The following is a 14,752-nucleotide window of genomic DNA, read 5'->3' as shown; positions in this document are numbered from 1 at the left end:
GTATCGTAGCTTATTTTGGCATCGATACAGCTGATGTCATCATGTCTATGTGTGTACTGATGTGAGCATATAAACTGCCTCTATATATGTACCAAGTCTGAAGTAAATTGAAACAAAATTGATGTTTTTATAGACAATGAAATTTTGCCCATTGTAAGTAAATGGAAGAAGAAAAAGATGTTTAAATTAAAATTAATGTTTAAATTTTTAACTTTGGCCTACTTTTCTCAAAACGTAATCACATCGATTCTGGGTCACTGGCAATCTACAAACCCAATTTTGTGTGAATTCAATTAATGGTTTTGCTGCTAAAGACATTTGAAATTTCACCCATTATAAGGAAATGGGAAAGAAAAAGATTTTAAAAATTCATAAAAAATTTGAACTTTGACTTACTATTTCCAAAATGTAATCAGATCTATTCTGGGTCACTGGGAATCTATAAACCCAATCTGGTATGAATTCAACCAATAGTTTTGCTCCAAAAACAATACCCCTTGCCTCCCCTTGGGGGGCGGGGTAATACAAAAATAAAATCAGACATAGGAGATCAAGCTTGCCAAACCTACCCACAACTGTTAAATGTATAAATTAGAAAGCAGTACAAACCATTTCAGTGGAATTAAGGAGTATGTTGAATGTAGATCAAAACATCACAAGACGACTCTCTTTTCTGATATCAGATGTGAGTCATTAGGGACCGAGCCGAAAGGTAAGGCCCTCTCACACAGTGAGAGGCCTTGCCTGCAAGCAAGGTCCTATTGTTATTCGTTCGTTATGATATTATTATTCAGACACCACTTTCACCTGGATTTTGACCCCCTAAACATGCTCCAAAACTCACCAAATTTGGCACACATGTCAGGTCTGGCGAAAAATTTGATAAAATGTAAAAATTAACCCCATAGTTGCCAAAATGAGCTCTCTAGCGCCCCCTAGAAACACAAAAACGGCCCTAGCGGCCAGTAGGAATGTCGTAGAAACATGAAACAAATACCAAAATTTTCGTCTCATCGAGCCCGACAAATCACATTGCAGGTACTTATGACCTAACTCCAAAAGGAAGTTCAGAATTTGCCTTTCAAAATAAAATGCTCAAATTGCAAACTTCCAGTAGGAATGTCGTAGACACACGAAACCAATGCCAAAACCTTCATTTAATTGAGCCCAACAAATCACGTACTGACACCTATGAGCTATCTCCAACAGGAAGTTCGCAATATGCCTTTCACAATAAAATTTTTAAAACTAACTCCGATTACACCGTTTGTCGTATTGACTTCTAAATAGCACCAAAAGATAGCGTGAACCCTCCTCAAAAAAGTTACTTCGCACTTTTTCCATAAGTGTCTTAGTTTTTTTTTTTTACGAGCCCGCAAAGTTGCAATTTTTGGAACTCATTTTTCACTTTGGAGTTTTTCCCCACGTGTGACACATCTATGCATTCAGGGGACTCAGCGCAATGCTCACATGCAAAAATTATTGAGATAGGATGTACGGTTATTGATTTATAGCAATTTGTTTATTTTCATACTTTTTCCACTTTAGACTGCCATTTGACCCCCTTAACATGCTCCAAAACTCACCAAATTTGCCATGTATGTCATGGCTGGTGAACACTTTGATTCGATATCAAAATTAACCCCTTGGGTGCCAAAATGGACTCTGTAGCGCCACCTATGTACTAAAAAACACACAAAATCTGCCCTAGCAGCCAGTAGGAATGTCACAGAAACATGAAACAAATGCCAAAATGTTGGTCTGATTGAGCCGACAAATCATACACTGACACTCATGAGCTAACTCCAACAGGAAGTTGGCAATCTGCCTTTGAAAGTTACTGTACATTTCTGCAATTACTGCTTATTCATTTCAGGCTTTTGACACAAAACTTATACCTCATTAAATTTCCACAAGTCTGCAGAATCCAAAAGTGAAAGAATTTTTCAGATACGACCTACGGTTACGGAATAATGGCGATTTTTTCAAGACTATGTTTAGTTTCACTTTTCACAATGGCAAAATCCCTATAAAAGTCTTGCTGGTGCATGTCTGCCAGTGTCTGTTTATTGTGCAGTGGATCATGTAGCTGTCTGTAGGCCAAGAGACCACTGGTTCAAATCCCAGGCAACTCAAGAATTTTTTTTGTTTTTTTGCCTTTTCATTTTAAAACTGTTTTTTCTGCATCGTATTGTGGATATTGGACATTTTGCACACATTACAAAGTACACAGAGTACATTTTTTAAAAAATAAAACCCCAATTAAAAATAATACATAATGTCTATGACATAACTTCTTTTCATTTTTTGACCAAACGCTCAACTGTTTGTACAATGTTTCTTCATTCAAAAGTACTCTTTCTCACAGACACACATACTCACACAATAGGGTTTTTCCAAAATGATAGCCTTAAATGTGGTAAGTCATCACTTTTATGCTCAATTATTCACACAATTTCAATTCATTTTTTAAACTGATTCTTTCTCTCACATACAAAACAAATGCACATACACACAGTAGGGTTTCCAAAATGAAAGTCTCATTTTAAAGGTGATGGTGGTTTCAGCAGAGGGTCGCTGGTGTTCTGTACAGATGTAAGGAGGACAGACACTAAAGGGTGGGAACTGGTATGGGGATGGAGAGGTGTGAGTGGAGCTGAGGTGAGGACGGTCACGGGAGGCGGATTGCGGGGGAGGCGGATCGCCCGGTGCGAGGTCCCGCCCAATGCTGCTTGCAGCTTTAATTTCAAATTGATGTTGAAAGATAGGAAAACGGTGTTGCTTGAGGATTTTCTCTCACTTCATGCGATAGTGAAGAGGCCTGCATGTTGAGATCACAAAGCATCAGGATGAACACTCATGCACGCACCAACGCTAAAGGTGAAATCCCTTAAGAGGTGAATGCTTTCAGATAAAGTACAGCAAAAAGAGCAGATGAGTGGCGAAGGCAATAGTGAGGCGGGTTGTTTCAGATGCATTATTGTCAAGGCAGTATGTATGCTCATATGTGTGTTTGTCTATGTAATGTATCGCAAATGAAAGCAGAACTTGCCGCAGTTGCAGCCTGTCTGAGCTTCACAATAGATGGTTTGCTCTGGGCTTTTCCACCAACATCACAGAGAGCGCTGCATAGACACAAGGCTCAATTGAATGTGAAACGCAGTGTTGCTTTACAAACCAAATAACGACCCTTCTTGTGAGAAAAAAGATGCTTTGCTATGGCTTTTTTAGAAGTAGATGGACTGATGAAAATAGCTTTGAAAGCAAATATTCACTTGACAGGACTGTGCTCGATACAATAGAGAAACATCAGCTTATGTTTTATTTAACAGGAGTCTTAGACAAATGTGTTGGTGTAGGAGACATGATGTACTTTAGGTTGGGTAGGAAAAAAAATTTCTATGCAACAGCCCAGTGTTTAATATAACCAGGGGTGTCAAATATACAGTCCATGAGCCAATACCAATATACCAAAGGTTCCAATCTGGGATGAATTTGTGAACTGCAAAAATGACACTGAAGGCATCAACAGTGAAGGGTGTCAAAGTCATTTTAGTTTCAAACTTGAATCTCCAAAATTTTAACAGTATTATACCTGTTACTAAATGTAATTTGCATTTGTAAATCTGCTGTGTTTTGAAATACACATGTATAAGGGATAAGTTGAGGCATAATATTGTTAAAATTGCATTTAATTTTCTTAAGAAATTTAACATTGTTCAGGTTATTCACATTGTCTTGTGAAAGGATGACTAGGAAGCTTGTCATTGTTATTAATTATTTAAGGAGAAGAGGTGGGAGTTTATAAGTTATACTTCTTCTCACTCCTTTTTGAATATGTATTTTATGTCTTATGTTTAAATGTTTTGTCTGTTTATTTTTTTCTTTTTTTGACATTCATATTGGAAATAAATGCTTCAATCTATCTATCTATCTATCTATCTATCTATCTATCTATCTATCTATCTATCTATCTATCTGTCTGTCTGTCTGTCTGTCTGTCTGTCTGTCTGTCTGTCTGTCTAATCAATTAAAGCATAGTCTATAAATGTAAACATTTTCATAATTTAATTTTACTTTTTCCGATATAAAAATATTGGAGTTGTCATTATTTTTTGGCTATTATGCTATTATTTTACCAGTCTGACTCATTCAGGTCAAATGAGTTTGACACCCCTGATCTAACCTGTCACACTGCATTAAACTCTAATAAAAGTCATATAAGTGAACTTGTAAATCTGTCCTTATGAAGACATGTAAGATGATGTAATTTGTGCCAGACAACAGATTCTGACATTTATTGACAAGTTTTAAAATAAGATCTTTGGCAGATTTTTCTGGACTGACAGTTTGGACTCACACCTACAACATTAGTCAGCCATCCCCGTCATTCAACTTATGATAAAGACAATGTCTCATTCATGATTCACCCACTCCTTCAACCCTCTGTTCTGGATGGCTGTTGTTGATTTGAGTTGTTATTTGCGTGATTTGGTTATTTTGGGCACGTCTGATGAATCAGAGCAGTCTGTCACATTTTAATAACAGTGCTTTAAATATAATCTGTCACAGAGCCTGAATGGCTTTCTTCCAAAATAGATTATGTAAAATCTCTAAGAAACCTGGTAGAATTCCTAAAATGTTAATGAAGTAATTGTTTTATATAGTTTACTTATTACAGGGTCAGAGGTGTTTGTCCTTCAGTGTTTCCCAAATCTGTGTGTGTCCCATGTACAGTATAAATGTTTCAGAAGTAAAGCCAATCGCATCTATTACAACAACAGTTATAATAGGAAAAACTGAGAAAAGGCAAAAAAAAAAAAAAATCTCCCTGAAGGATACCCAACTAATTACATTCTTTGCATTATTTAGCAGATACCACATGTGCTGCTGTACGCCCTGAAAGCCTGCGTAATATGTTTCCATATTTACATTCATCAAACTTTAATATGTTGTTTTGACACGTTTTAGTGTCTTTCCACAGTGAAATTATTTAATTAAACCTGTTGTGCACAAAAAATAAAAATAGATGTGTCTATGCTTAGAGTGCAGTAAGAAAAACACAACACTATAAGGAAAGTTCTGTTCTAAAAACCTCACTTATGTCAATACAATACTTGTCAAACATCCAAAGATTATTAATCATGAATTCAAAGCTAACTGTATGTTTTCAACTTTAAGTGTACTTTCCATTCACGTAAAAGAGCTTATTTAGGAACACCAAATGCTTAAAATGTAACATATACTAAATCAGCACATTATTGAACAGGAAGGACATTTAAAGCTATAAGTAAGCAGTACTGAAATAATATACAATATTTGCCTCTGAGATGCAGTAGAGTTAGAGTATAAAGTAACATCAAATAAAAACAGTTGCTTAAATGTGTCTGAAATACTTAAATACAGTACTCAAATATACACTAGTGACCAAAAGCATCTGCTGATCTAAAATGTTTAATACCTGTTGATCCACTAATCCTATCAATATGTGTAAATAATTGGAGTAAAATATAGTTTGTCATCTTCTCATGATCATCTGATATGACCCATTTGGACTTTCACAGGCTGGAAACACCGTCATCTTCTACAACATTGATTCACCAGTGAAACCCATGGAGCTGGATCAATGACAGTGGATGGAGATGCTTGGATTATGTTCAGTTAATGATTTTTACTGGAAAAGCCCCTTTTTTCCCGAGTTTTCTCTGTGTTTGGTATGATAATCCTCAAATGAAATCTCAGCACGATGACTAAAATCCATGATCAGTAAAATAAATATAGGAAAATACCCGATTTTCACTGAAGAAAATACAAAATGGAAAGTATAATATTATGATAAATGGTGGTAAATCACTTAAGAAAGGTTAAATTGAGAGAAATATTGATTTGGAAACTGACACGAAAGTAGCACTGGGTCTTTATGGGTTAAGTACACTACTCAAATGTAAGTGCTTTTACGTTACAATCTACCTCTGCTCTAATGAAGAATTTATTATAAAAGTTTTCTCTCATCTATCTGCATCTAACTAATGATATATCTTAGTGAAAGGTTCCTTTTTTCCCTGAGTTTTCTCTGTTTTTGGTATGATAATCCTCAAATGAAATCTCAGCATGATGATTAAAATGCATGATCAGTAAAATAAATACAGGAAAATAGCTGATTTTCACTGAAGAAAATGCAAAATGGAGAGTATAATATGATAAATGGAGATAAATCACTTAAGAAAGGTTAAATAGAGAGAAATATTGATTTGGAAACAAACACAAAAGTAGCACTGGGTCTTTATGGGTTAATTACAGTACTCAAATATAAGTGCTTTAACGTTACAATCTACCACTGCTCTAATGAAGAATTTATTATAAAAGTTTTCTCTCATATCTGCATCTACCATCTAACCTGATGACTGTATAGCATCATTGCCTTTCCTAAAATGCTTTTTTCCCCCAGAAGCTCACCCTGCTCTTCCTACTGTTGTGTAAAGCTACGGTAAGTCCTTTTAATTCACAGTGACCTACTGTACAAGCCTCAGGAAGCAAGAATCCTGAAAAACAGAGAAAAAAACCCTCTCCAAGCGTTGTCATGCAAGTCCCTTTGTCATCTGCACTCACACGGTTGAACCTTGAAAGTATAAACCCTATAGCCCTGACTACAGTGCATCATTGATTTGTTCTTTATACTTGAACACTTGATGCAGGTGCACCGTTTGAGGTGATGCTTGGCTTGGAAGCCACAAGGTTTTCAGTGTCTGAAGTTTTCTGCCAATGGTTGGAAATGACTCCTGTGAACAGCCGTCCTCCTGAGCCCTTCCTTTGAGTTTTACCTCCTCCTCCTGCTTTGTATTTGTTTAAAGTGTGCTTCAATATCCATCCACTCCCTCTGTCTGTGGCACACAAGTCTCATGTCAGGGCTGTGATTTGTTTTTCTTTTGTTTTAAGCGACTGATGCCAGCTTGTGGGCCTTTAGAGCAGTTTGTGACAGAGCGATTTATAAACTGAATATACGTATGTCATCGGATTTGATTTTTTTTTATTGCTGTGAGGCCTTTTCTGCATTAAACTGCCTACCTTCCCCTGCACACATTAGAGCTGAGTGTGCATCTAGTGTTCTGCTCAAAAGGCATTGTGGATGTCGAACAGCCCTGAGGATGAACAGAAAATGAAGGCTACTCAGATGAAACAGGTTTTATGCTAGTCCCTGCACACAACCATACCCCCTTGTGTGCATTCAATCACATTTAAACATTTTTTTTTTTTTTTTTTTTTTTAGCTGTGTTGCCTGGAGGAGTGGGTATGGCCTGATTCCCTTCATCCAGAATCACTTTGAGTTTTTCTGCTATTTTAAAACAAAAACATTGCTGTCCTATTGATTACTATCCTTAAAAGATGATTCACCATGAAAAACATAGTAAAAGTATACATTTCTACATGCATACAGGAACATACATATGCGAATATATAATTACAATCAATCCATACCCAGGATTTGGATCCAAATGCAATTTTAAAAAAGATAAACAAAGCTTTTAACTCTCAAAGCCTTAAACAACCACCAGTGACCAAAAACATCTATTGATCTGACACATTTTATAACTACTAACAATAAATGTAAATAATTCGGGTAAAATTCAATTCCTTAGCTATTTGCTGGCATCAGATATGACGGATTTGGACCTTCAGAGGCTCCCTGGTGAACACTGAATCACCATCATGTACTGAAACATCAACGCATCAACAAAACTAAAGTAGTTCATCAAATTGTAGGGGTTGTAAATGCTTTTTATGTTCAGTTGCGTATACATTTTACTGGAAAAAGTCACTGAAAAATACAGAAAACAAAATTATAAATAGCTATTAGTCAATTAGGAAAGGTTAGCTTTAGAGAAAAAATTCATTTGGAAGTGGCCACAAAATAGGTTTTCAAGGTTTATCTTTTTTTTTTTTTTTTTTTTAAGTGCAGTCAGGTTTGGCAGTAAATTCCACTCATAGCTCAATAGAGCCATGGTCCATAAATACAGTGACACAGTTTTTAAAATTTTTCCTCTGTACACTACCACAATGGATTCAAAGTAAAACATCAAGATGTGATTGAAGTGTTGACTTTCAGCTTTAATTCAAGGGCTTTAACAAAAATACTGCATTAACTGTTTAGGCCTATGGAAAGTGAAGAGTTAAACAACCGCCCAAGTAACTGTAATGCTTTATCATCATTATCAGTCTCTTTCTTTTGATGATACCTGTCTGTCTGTCTGTCTGTCTGTCTGACAGGGAGACAGAGTGAGAGTGTAATAGAGATCTGCGTCGGGCGCCTTGTCGTGGCTTCAGCACTATTTCAGTACTGGACAGCTCCCATCAACCCGGCTGTCCAAACGGAAAGCCAGCGGGGGGGGGGGGGGGGGGGGGGGGGGGGGTGGGCGCGACATGATCCAATCAATCCACACTGCATATGACCCTGCGTGGCAGCTCCGTGGGCACAGTCTAATCACAGTGTTATTGAGCCTGCAGGCGACTCACAGCTCTTTGCTCGCACATACCGGGGGGATAAGCTTCACTTTTTCAGTAAACCCTTGACCCCTCCCCTACAGCTAAAGAACACTGCACAAAATGATCCTTGGAAACCGTTCTGAATATGGATTCACCTTTACAACGATTGTTTATTTTCCATAATATTATTTGTAGAAACTGCCTACAGCCTTTACTTTGTCATGCAAATTGGCCTGTCTATTTGTTTGCAAATGTACTTGCAACAATATGTTAAGTTTATAAAATACACCTATATAACATAATATAAACATGACAGTATGTATTGTTACCACTGCTATGTTCACATACAAGAAAAAAGTTTTTATCTTATAATTCCAGGTTGCTTTGGTCTGTGGGACAGCTTTTGTTTTGTCCCGCCTTCCTCCTATAAACTGTGCCAGTGTGACAGGAGTGTTCAAACAACAGGAATGACTTCCTCTGGTGCCATGAAAAGGCATGTTCCATTACATCATACAGTCCTCTCCTGCATATTTGGGGGCTTCAAACGAGACACTAGATGGCAACCACGTTGAGAGGGAGACACAGTGAGTGTGTATGTTTGTGCTTGTGTGTTTGCGAGTCTGAAAGATAGAAGGGGGGGAGAGAGAGGGAAAGGGAGAGGGAGAGGGAGAGGGAGAGCGAGGGAGAGGGAGAGCGAGGGAGAGGGAGAGGGAGGAGGGGAGAGGTAGGGGATGAATTACGTCGGCGTGGGACAGTGGAGGGACGGTCTGCTCATGGCACTTAGCTTGCAGCTGGAGGAGAGCTGCAGAGAGGGGAAACAACAGCACGGTGGGGAGTGAGGATAATGCACAGGTAAAAAAAAAAAAAAAAAGGGGGGGGGATGCATGAGTGACTAATTAATTAGACTGAACCAGCAGAAGTGATTATTGTTGCAAGGTGAAAATAGCTCTGCAGTGGAGGGAAACCAAGGGAAGATGTGCTGCGTCCGTGGCGCCGGTGGTGCGCTATCTGGGGACAGAGTGAGTAACGGCGACGCGCTGACACCCCGCTTTTAGATGGCTCCAACATTTGGGGTGCAAAACAGGTGTCAGGGAAGTGTCGTCACGAACCCCGGAAGCCGGAGGAGGTGGGAACATCAGAGGGAAAGATGGCAGCGAAATCCGATGGTCGCGGGGTCGTCACCGGTTTCGCCCAGCTGCACAACCTGGACGAAGTGGTGGGGACAGGAGAGGACGACACTCGGAACGGCAGCTCATTCCACATCTGCCACTGCTGCAACACTTCGTCGTGCTACTGGGGTTGCCGGAGCGCCTGTCTGCATTACCTCCGGCGGAAGGGGAAAGGAAAGGGGAGAGAAGCGGTGCGCCTCTGGCTGGACTGCCTGTGGATCATCCTGGCACTGCTGGTCTTCTTCTGGGACGTGGGGTCCGATTTGTGGCTGGCCATCGACTATTACCACAAGCAGGACTTCCTGTGGTCAGGCCTGACCCTGTTCTTCGTGCTGGTGCCCTCGGTTCTGGTCCAGATCCTGAGCTTCAGGTGGTTTGTGCAGGATTACACTGGAGGGGGACTGGGCTCCGTGGAGGGGCTGAGTAGTCGTAGAGCTACAGCCAGTCTGCAAAGAGACAGGTGCTGCCGCCTCTCTGTCTGGGTCTGGCAGACCTTCATACACATCTTTCAGATGGGACAAGTGTGGAGGTAAGGCAAAGTTTGAGTTGAGCTTTTTAAAGAAACATGTAAACCCTTCGAAGCGGTGTGTTTGCAGCTTCCCCCACTCTCTCCACTCCCTCAGCCCTATAACCTCTTCTTGACTGTCACCTGGTATAACCCGTTGTTGTGTACATGACTGGATTGAAAATCAGCACCGTGCTGATGCCATTACGCTCGCTCCACTCTGTCTCCACTCTTTGGTTCCACAGACTCTGTGCATTCTTGCCATATTTAATCACACTGTGCAAATACATTCAGTGTTGTCAGACAGATGTGTTGTGACTAAACACATCTGCACAAAAATTGCATTGCTGTGATTATTTCATCACAGTGCGCCATTGCGCTTGTGTGGGGAGGGAAGAGGGCTATTTGTTCAGAGAGGGACAGGTAGTAGCCCAACGCATGTGTGCGCGCGCGCGTGTCTGAGTGTGTGTCAGGCGCGCCGTTCACATCACGGTGCACACGGTCGCCTCGATTCACCCACTCTCACTCCCGCATCAAATACTCCAACTCTGCAACTAGAGGCCAGACGAGCATCTGTTTTCACGGCTCAGAAAACTACATCTTCCCCCCACAGACATGATGTCATCGATTCCTTTGCGACGCTCGACATCTTTGGCCCCAAATCTGCTTTTTGCTTTTATTAATTGATGCGTCGGGGACCGCGGAGATATTAAAGGTGTACGTCTCTGTGCGTAAAATCCGTGACATGTAGCGGGAACTGTAGTAGTAAAATGTGACACTGGTGTGCGCAGCTTATCTGCCCCATTCAGGCTGTGCAGTCGGAGCTTCTCAGCAGCGAATTGTTTTTGGTGCAGACAGACGCAGTGGCTGGCATTTAATGGAAAAAAAGTAACGCATGACGGCTGCTCTGAGACGACTGCCAGCGGCTGAAAAAATGTAAAACAGCCCACAGTGAGACTCAGTGGAAGGGGTCATATCATTTCATCTTGACTCTCAGCCGTCCAGTCGATGTATGCAGTGCTTATGTGGTCCATCTGTGCGTCTTAGAGACTGATATTGACCACTGACTGTGTTATTGTGCTTGACAGCTGCCATTGTCAGTCAAATGGTTTTGTGCGCCATGGTTCTGTTGTAGTCTAATGCATGAGAACATCTGTGCTCCAGGCTAAATTACTCACATGCATAGACCAACAGTAAAATATGAACTGAAACTCACTGACCTTTTTAGAAATAAATTTTGCCACAAGCCCTAAACAAGATACATTACCTTCTCAAACAACCTCGTGCAGTTTTACTTATTTTCCCATCACAGTTTAGTTGAAAATTCTTATTTTCATGCAGCTTAGAATAGCATCTTCATTTTAACATTCATGATACATTTAATGCATGGCTGTGCATTCCCCATCAAGGTAGGTTTTCCCAGAATGAGACCGTCTACTTTGCATTCCTCATCTGACTCATTTTGATCTGTACCTGAAGGGCATATTATTGATTAGCTACAGTTGTATTGGCTCAAGTATATTTACTGTAGTGTGGCTCAGGTGAACCTTTTCCCATACCTGCAGTGGGGGAAAACACACGGAGAGTGTCAATTATCTGCTGTAACATCCAGAGCATTGGTTATTGTAATGGTAAAATCAGTATGTATCTGACTTCGAACAGATTATCTCAGGGGTGATGCTCTACAAACTGGTGTTATTGGACAGCACATACAAGTTTTTGGGAGAAGAAAATATGTGTAATAGAGTGATTCTTAACATACTGTACATAGATTATTGTAAATATAGTTCTGATGGTATGGAACATGTAGCTTGTATGTAAGCATAAAATGTCTATGTAGCTAAACCTTGTGTGTCCAATACTAAACTATGTAATGGTCATTCATATCTGTGGTTCCAGTGACCTTTTGCGGTTTCAACTGACACATTTAATGAATGTAAAAGACACTCACTTGAGATTTCACAGGTGTTTTATCAGTAATGACAAAAACTTGACCTGAGCTGCAGTCACAGAACAGTGTTAACATGTGTGGTTAAGGAACTGGAGGAAACATAATGTGTTGGTGTGTTGTGACAGCACAAATCCTAGGGTGAGAGATCATTGTCAGGGCGCTGTCTGCCTTCGGACATGATCCGTCTGGCTGCTGGTTTGGGGTTGGGGGGTCAAAAGCTGCTCTTGTCAGCTTAGTGAGAGTTTGTAACCTTAGACCCACAGGGCCAGCAGTTGATATGGAGATTATTAGGCACTTCAAGAGGCCACTCTGCCAATAGGTAGCATATGTTAGAGCATTAAACACATCTTAGACCATAAGTATATTCTGAGCATTAATGTGAAACTCTGCTTGGCAACGCACAAACTTTTCAGATCATGACTTTCAGATAATACTTTCATTTATGACAGTTTTTCTTACTGGATTTTTAAGTCCAAAACAGGATGTGAAATGTGTTGTATTTGTTAATAAAAGAGGCAATATAAAATGCTGACAGGAGTCAAAAAAACACTGATTCATCATGTCTCATTACTCAACTGTAGTCTCAATTTTATATTCAATTAGCTGCTTTCCCTCTGTGCACCTGAGGACCAGGCTGATGACAGAAACGCCAAGCTTGTTTTGCAGCGATCTCCCTCTTAATTGTTGACAGAACGCAGAGAGGATTTCTCTCCCATTTGTAATTCCACTATGTCATTGGCTCTCCACAGCTCTTTCATGTCGTCCTCCGTGTGAATCACCATTGCAGCTGACGGCGCGTCTCCTTAAGCTTAGAGATTCCACTCACATACACGGAGCCACAGCAGCTCACACATACAGAGGTCTCCTGGTGGTACGATGGACAGCTTAATCAGTGCAAACCCAAATTAGCATCTGACTGAAAGAGAACTGCATCCATCCTGGCAGTTCTGTGTTGTTGGGAAATCCCAGCACAGATGGGTGGGTTTCATCCTCTTTCAATCTAGTCTTGGAATTAAAGGCATTATATTTTAATTGGTGACACTGGCAGTGAGCTACTAAATGTCACATCCCTGTTAATGTTGTTCCTAATTAAAAAAAAAAAAAATCACATTTCTTTGGAGTTATGTACAACAGTTCCAAATATTAAGTTATTGTTGGGTTAATCATCTTCAAACTGTGTCAGCACCTGTAAATCCCCAAAGTAAGTACTAGACAAAATAATTTGTAAAGCAATGTTTATTACCTCCACCAAGGAGGTTATGTTTTTGCCGGCACTGGTTTGTCTGTCTGTCTGTGTGCAAGATAACTCAAAAAATTATGCACGGATTTAGATGAAAATTTCAGGAAATGTTACTGGCACAAGGAACAAATGATGACGGTGTTTCCATAGTAGCTACAGAGCCTCTGAACATCCAAATGGGTCATATCTGATGACCATGAAAAAATGACAAACTGAATTTTACAGCAATTATTTACATGTATTGATAGAATTAGTGGCTGAACAGTTTAGATTAGTAGATGCTTTTGGTCGACAGGGATGTTTGGGTCTTTATGGGTTAAAGATATACAGCTGCAAGTGAACATAAGTATCTACTGATCTAAAATATTTTAGAACTTTTCTACCACTAATACGATCAATATATGTAAGGAATTCAGGTAAAATGCAATTTCTCAGTTTTTCAGTGACATCAGAGCTGACATAAACTCTGTCATGTTGTGCAGCTTTGATTCACAAATGACATGTTTGTTTTTATGTTCAGTTAATAATTATTTTGCTGAAAAAGTAATTATCACTTCTGTTTTCTCTGCTTTCATAAAATAACCTTTATATTTACTTGTGATCAGTAATTGAATATAACAATAAACCTGATTTCCACTGAAAAACCCCAAACGCAGAGGATAATTTTATAATGAATGGTGATAAATGACTTAGGAAAGATTAAATGTAGAGAAAAAAATCAGTTTGAAGTCACCACAAAGATAATTGGAAGTCTTTAAGGGTTAACTGAACACAGACGCTAATGTGGGAGCTGTCCAGTGCTGAAATCCTGAGACCTGTTTTAATGTACATTATTTGCCTCTTATTCTACCTTAATGGAGCATTACATTAAATATCACAAAGAAAACAATAGGATGTGTAAACATGAGAGTATGTATTGATTTTTACATTTTCCCTGGATGTCATACTGTGTGTACAAACACAGCAGTGTGTTACACAATGTCATATAAAGATGATCTTTAGCAGAATGTTACTTTGTTTTGTGTTCCTTCTGAAATCAGATATTTGGTCAGTTTAACTGTTAAATACTTTTTTTTTTTGTTAAGTTGCTGCAGTGAAGTGAACGGTGCTATAGATTTCATGACCTAACATGCAGTACACTCTCCTGGTGTTGGTTGTCCTCTTTAAACTCTGTAGTTTTATTTAATTCTGTCTGTTGGATAAACATAATAGGCAGAAATGTTCAGGGTTTCACTGCAAAGGATTTGATGTATGATTCCTGTTGTACTTTTCTGATTTTATATTGTGTCCCTGAGAATCTGAGTGCGTGGGTAGCAGTAGTGGCTGCTCAAGAGCGAATAAAAACATTGAATGGTTCAGCTTAATGTCAACGTGAAAAGCACTTCAGATCACTAGGATAAAAATCT

The 14,752-nt window shown here is 39.4% G+C and overlaps 1 protein-coding gene across 1 annotated transcript in view; it reads left to right on the top strand.

Annotated features, from left to right (window-relative positions):
• Window positions 1–9,252: 9,252 nt before the first annotated feature.
• Window positions 9,253–14,752, top strand: part of xkr6b (XK, Kell blood group complex subunit-related family, member 6b) — a 61,380-nt gene continuing 55,880 nt past the window's right edge. Inside the window, exon 1 of the mRNA XM_030128629.1 lies at window positions 9,253–10,179. Within this exon, the coding sequence (XP_029984489.1) occupies window positions 9,629–10,179 (551 nt within the window). The 5' untranslated portion in view covers window positions 9,253–9,628. The remainder of the gene's footprint in view (window positions 10,180–14,752) is intronic.

This window comes from Sphaeramia orbicularis, chromosome 24, assembly GCF_902148855.1.
Source record: "Sphaeramia orbicularis chromosome 24, fSphaOr1.1, whole genome shotgun sequence".
Taxonomy (NCBI): domain Eukaryota; kingdom Metazoa; phylum Chordata; class Actinopteri; order Kurtiformes; family Apogonidae; genus Sphaeramia; species Sphaeramia orbicularis.
Note: the sequence above shows the minus strand (reverse complement) of the source record. Positions and strands in the feature narration are given on the sequence as shown.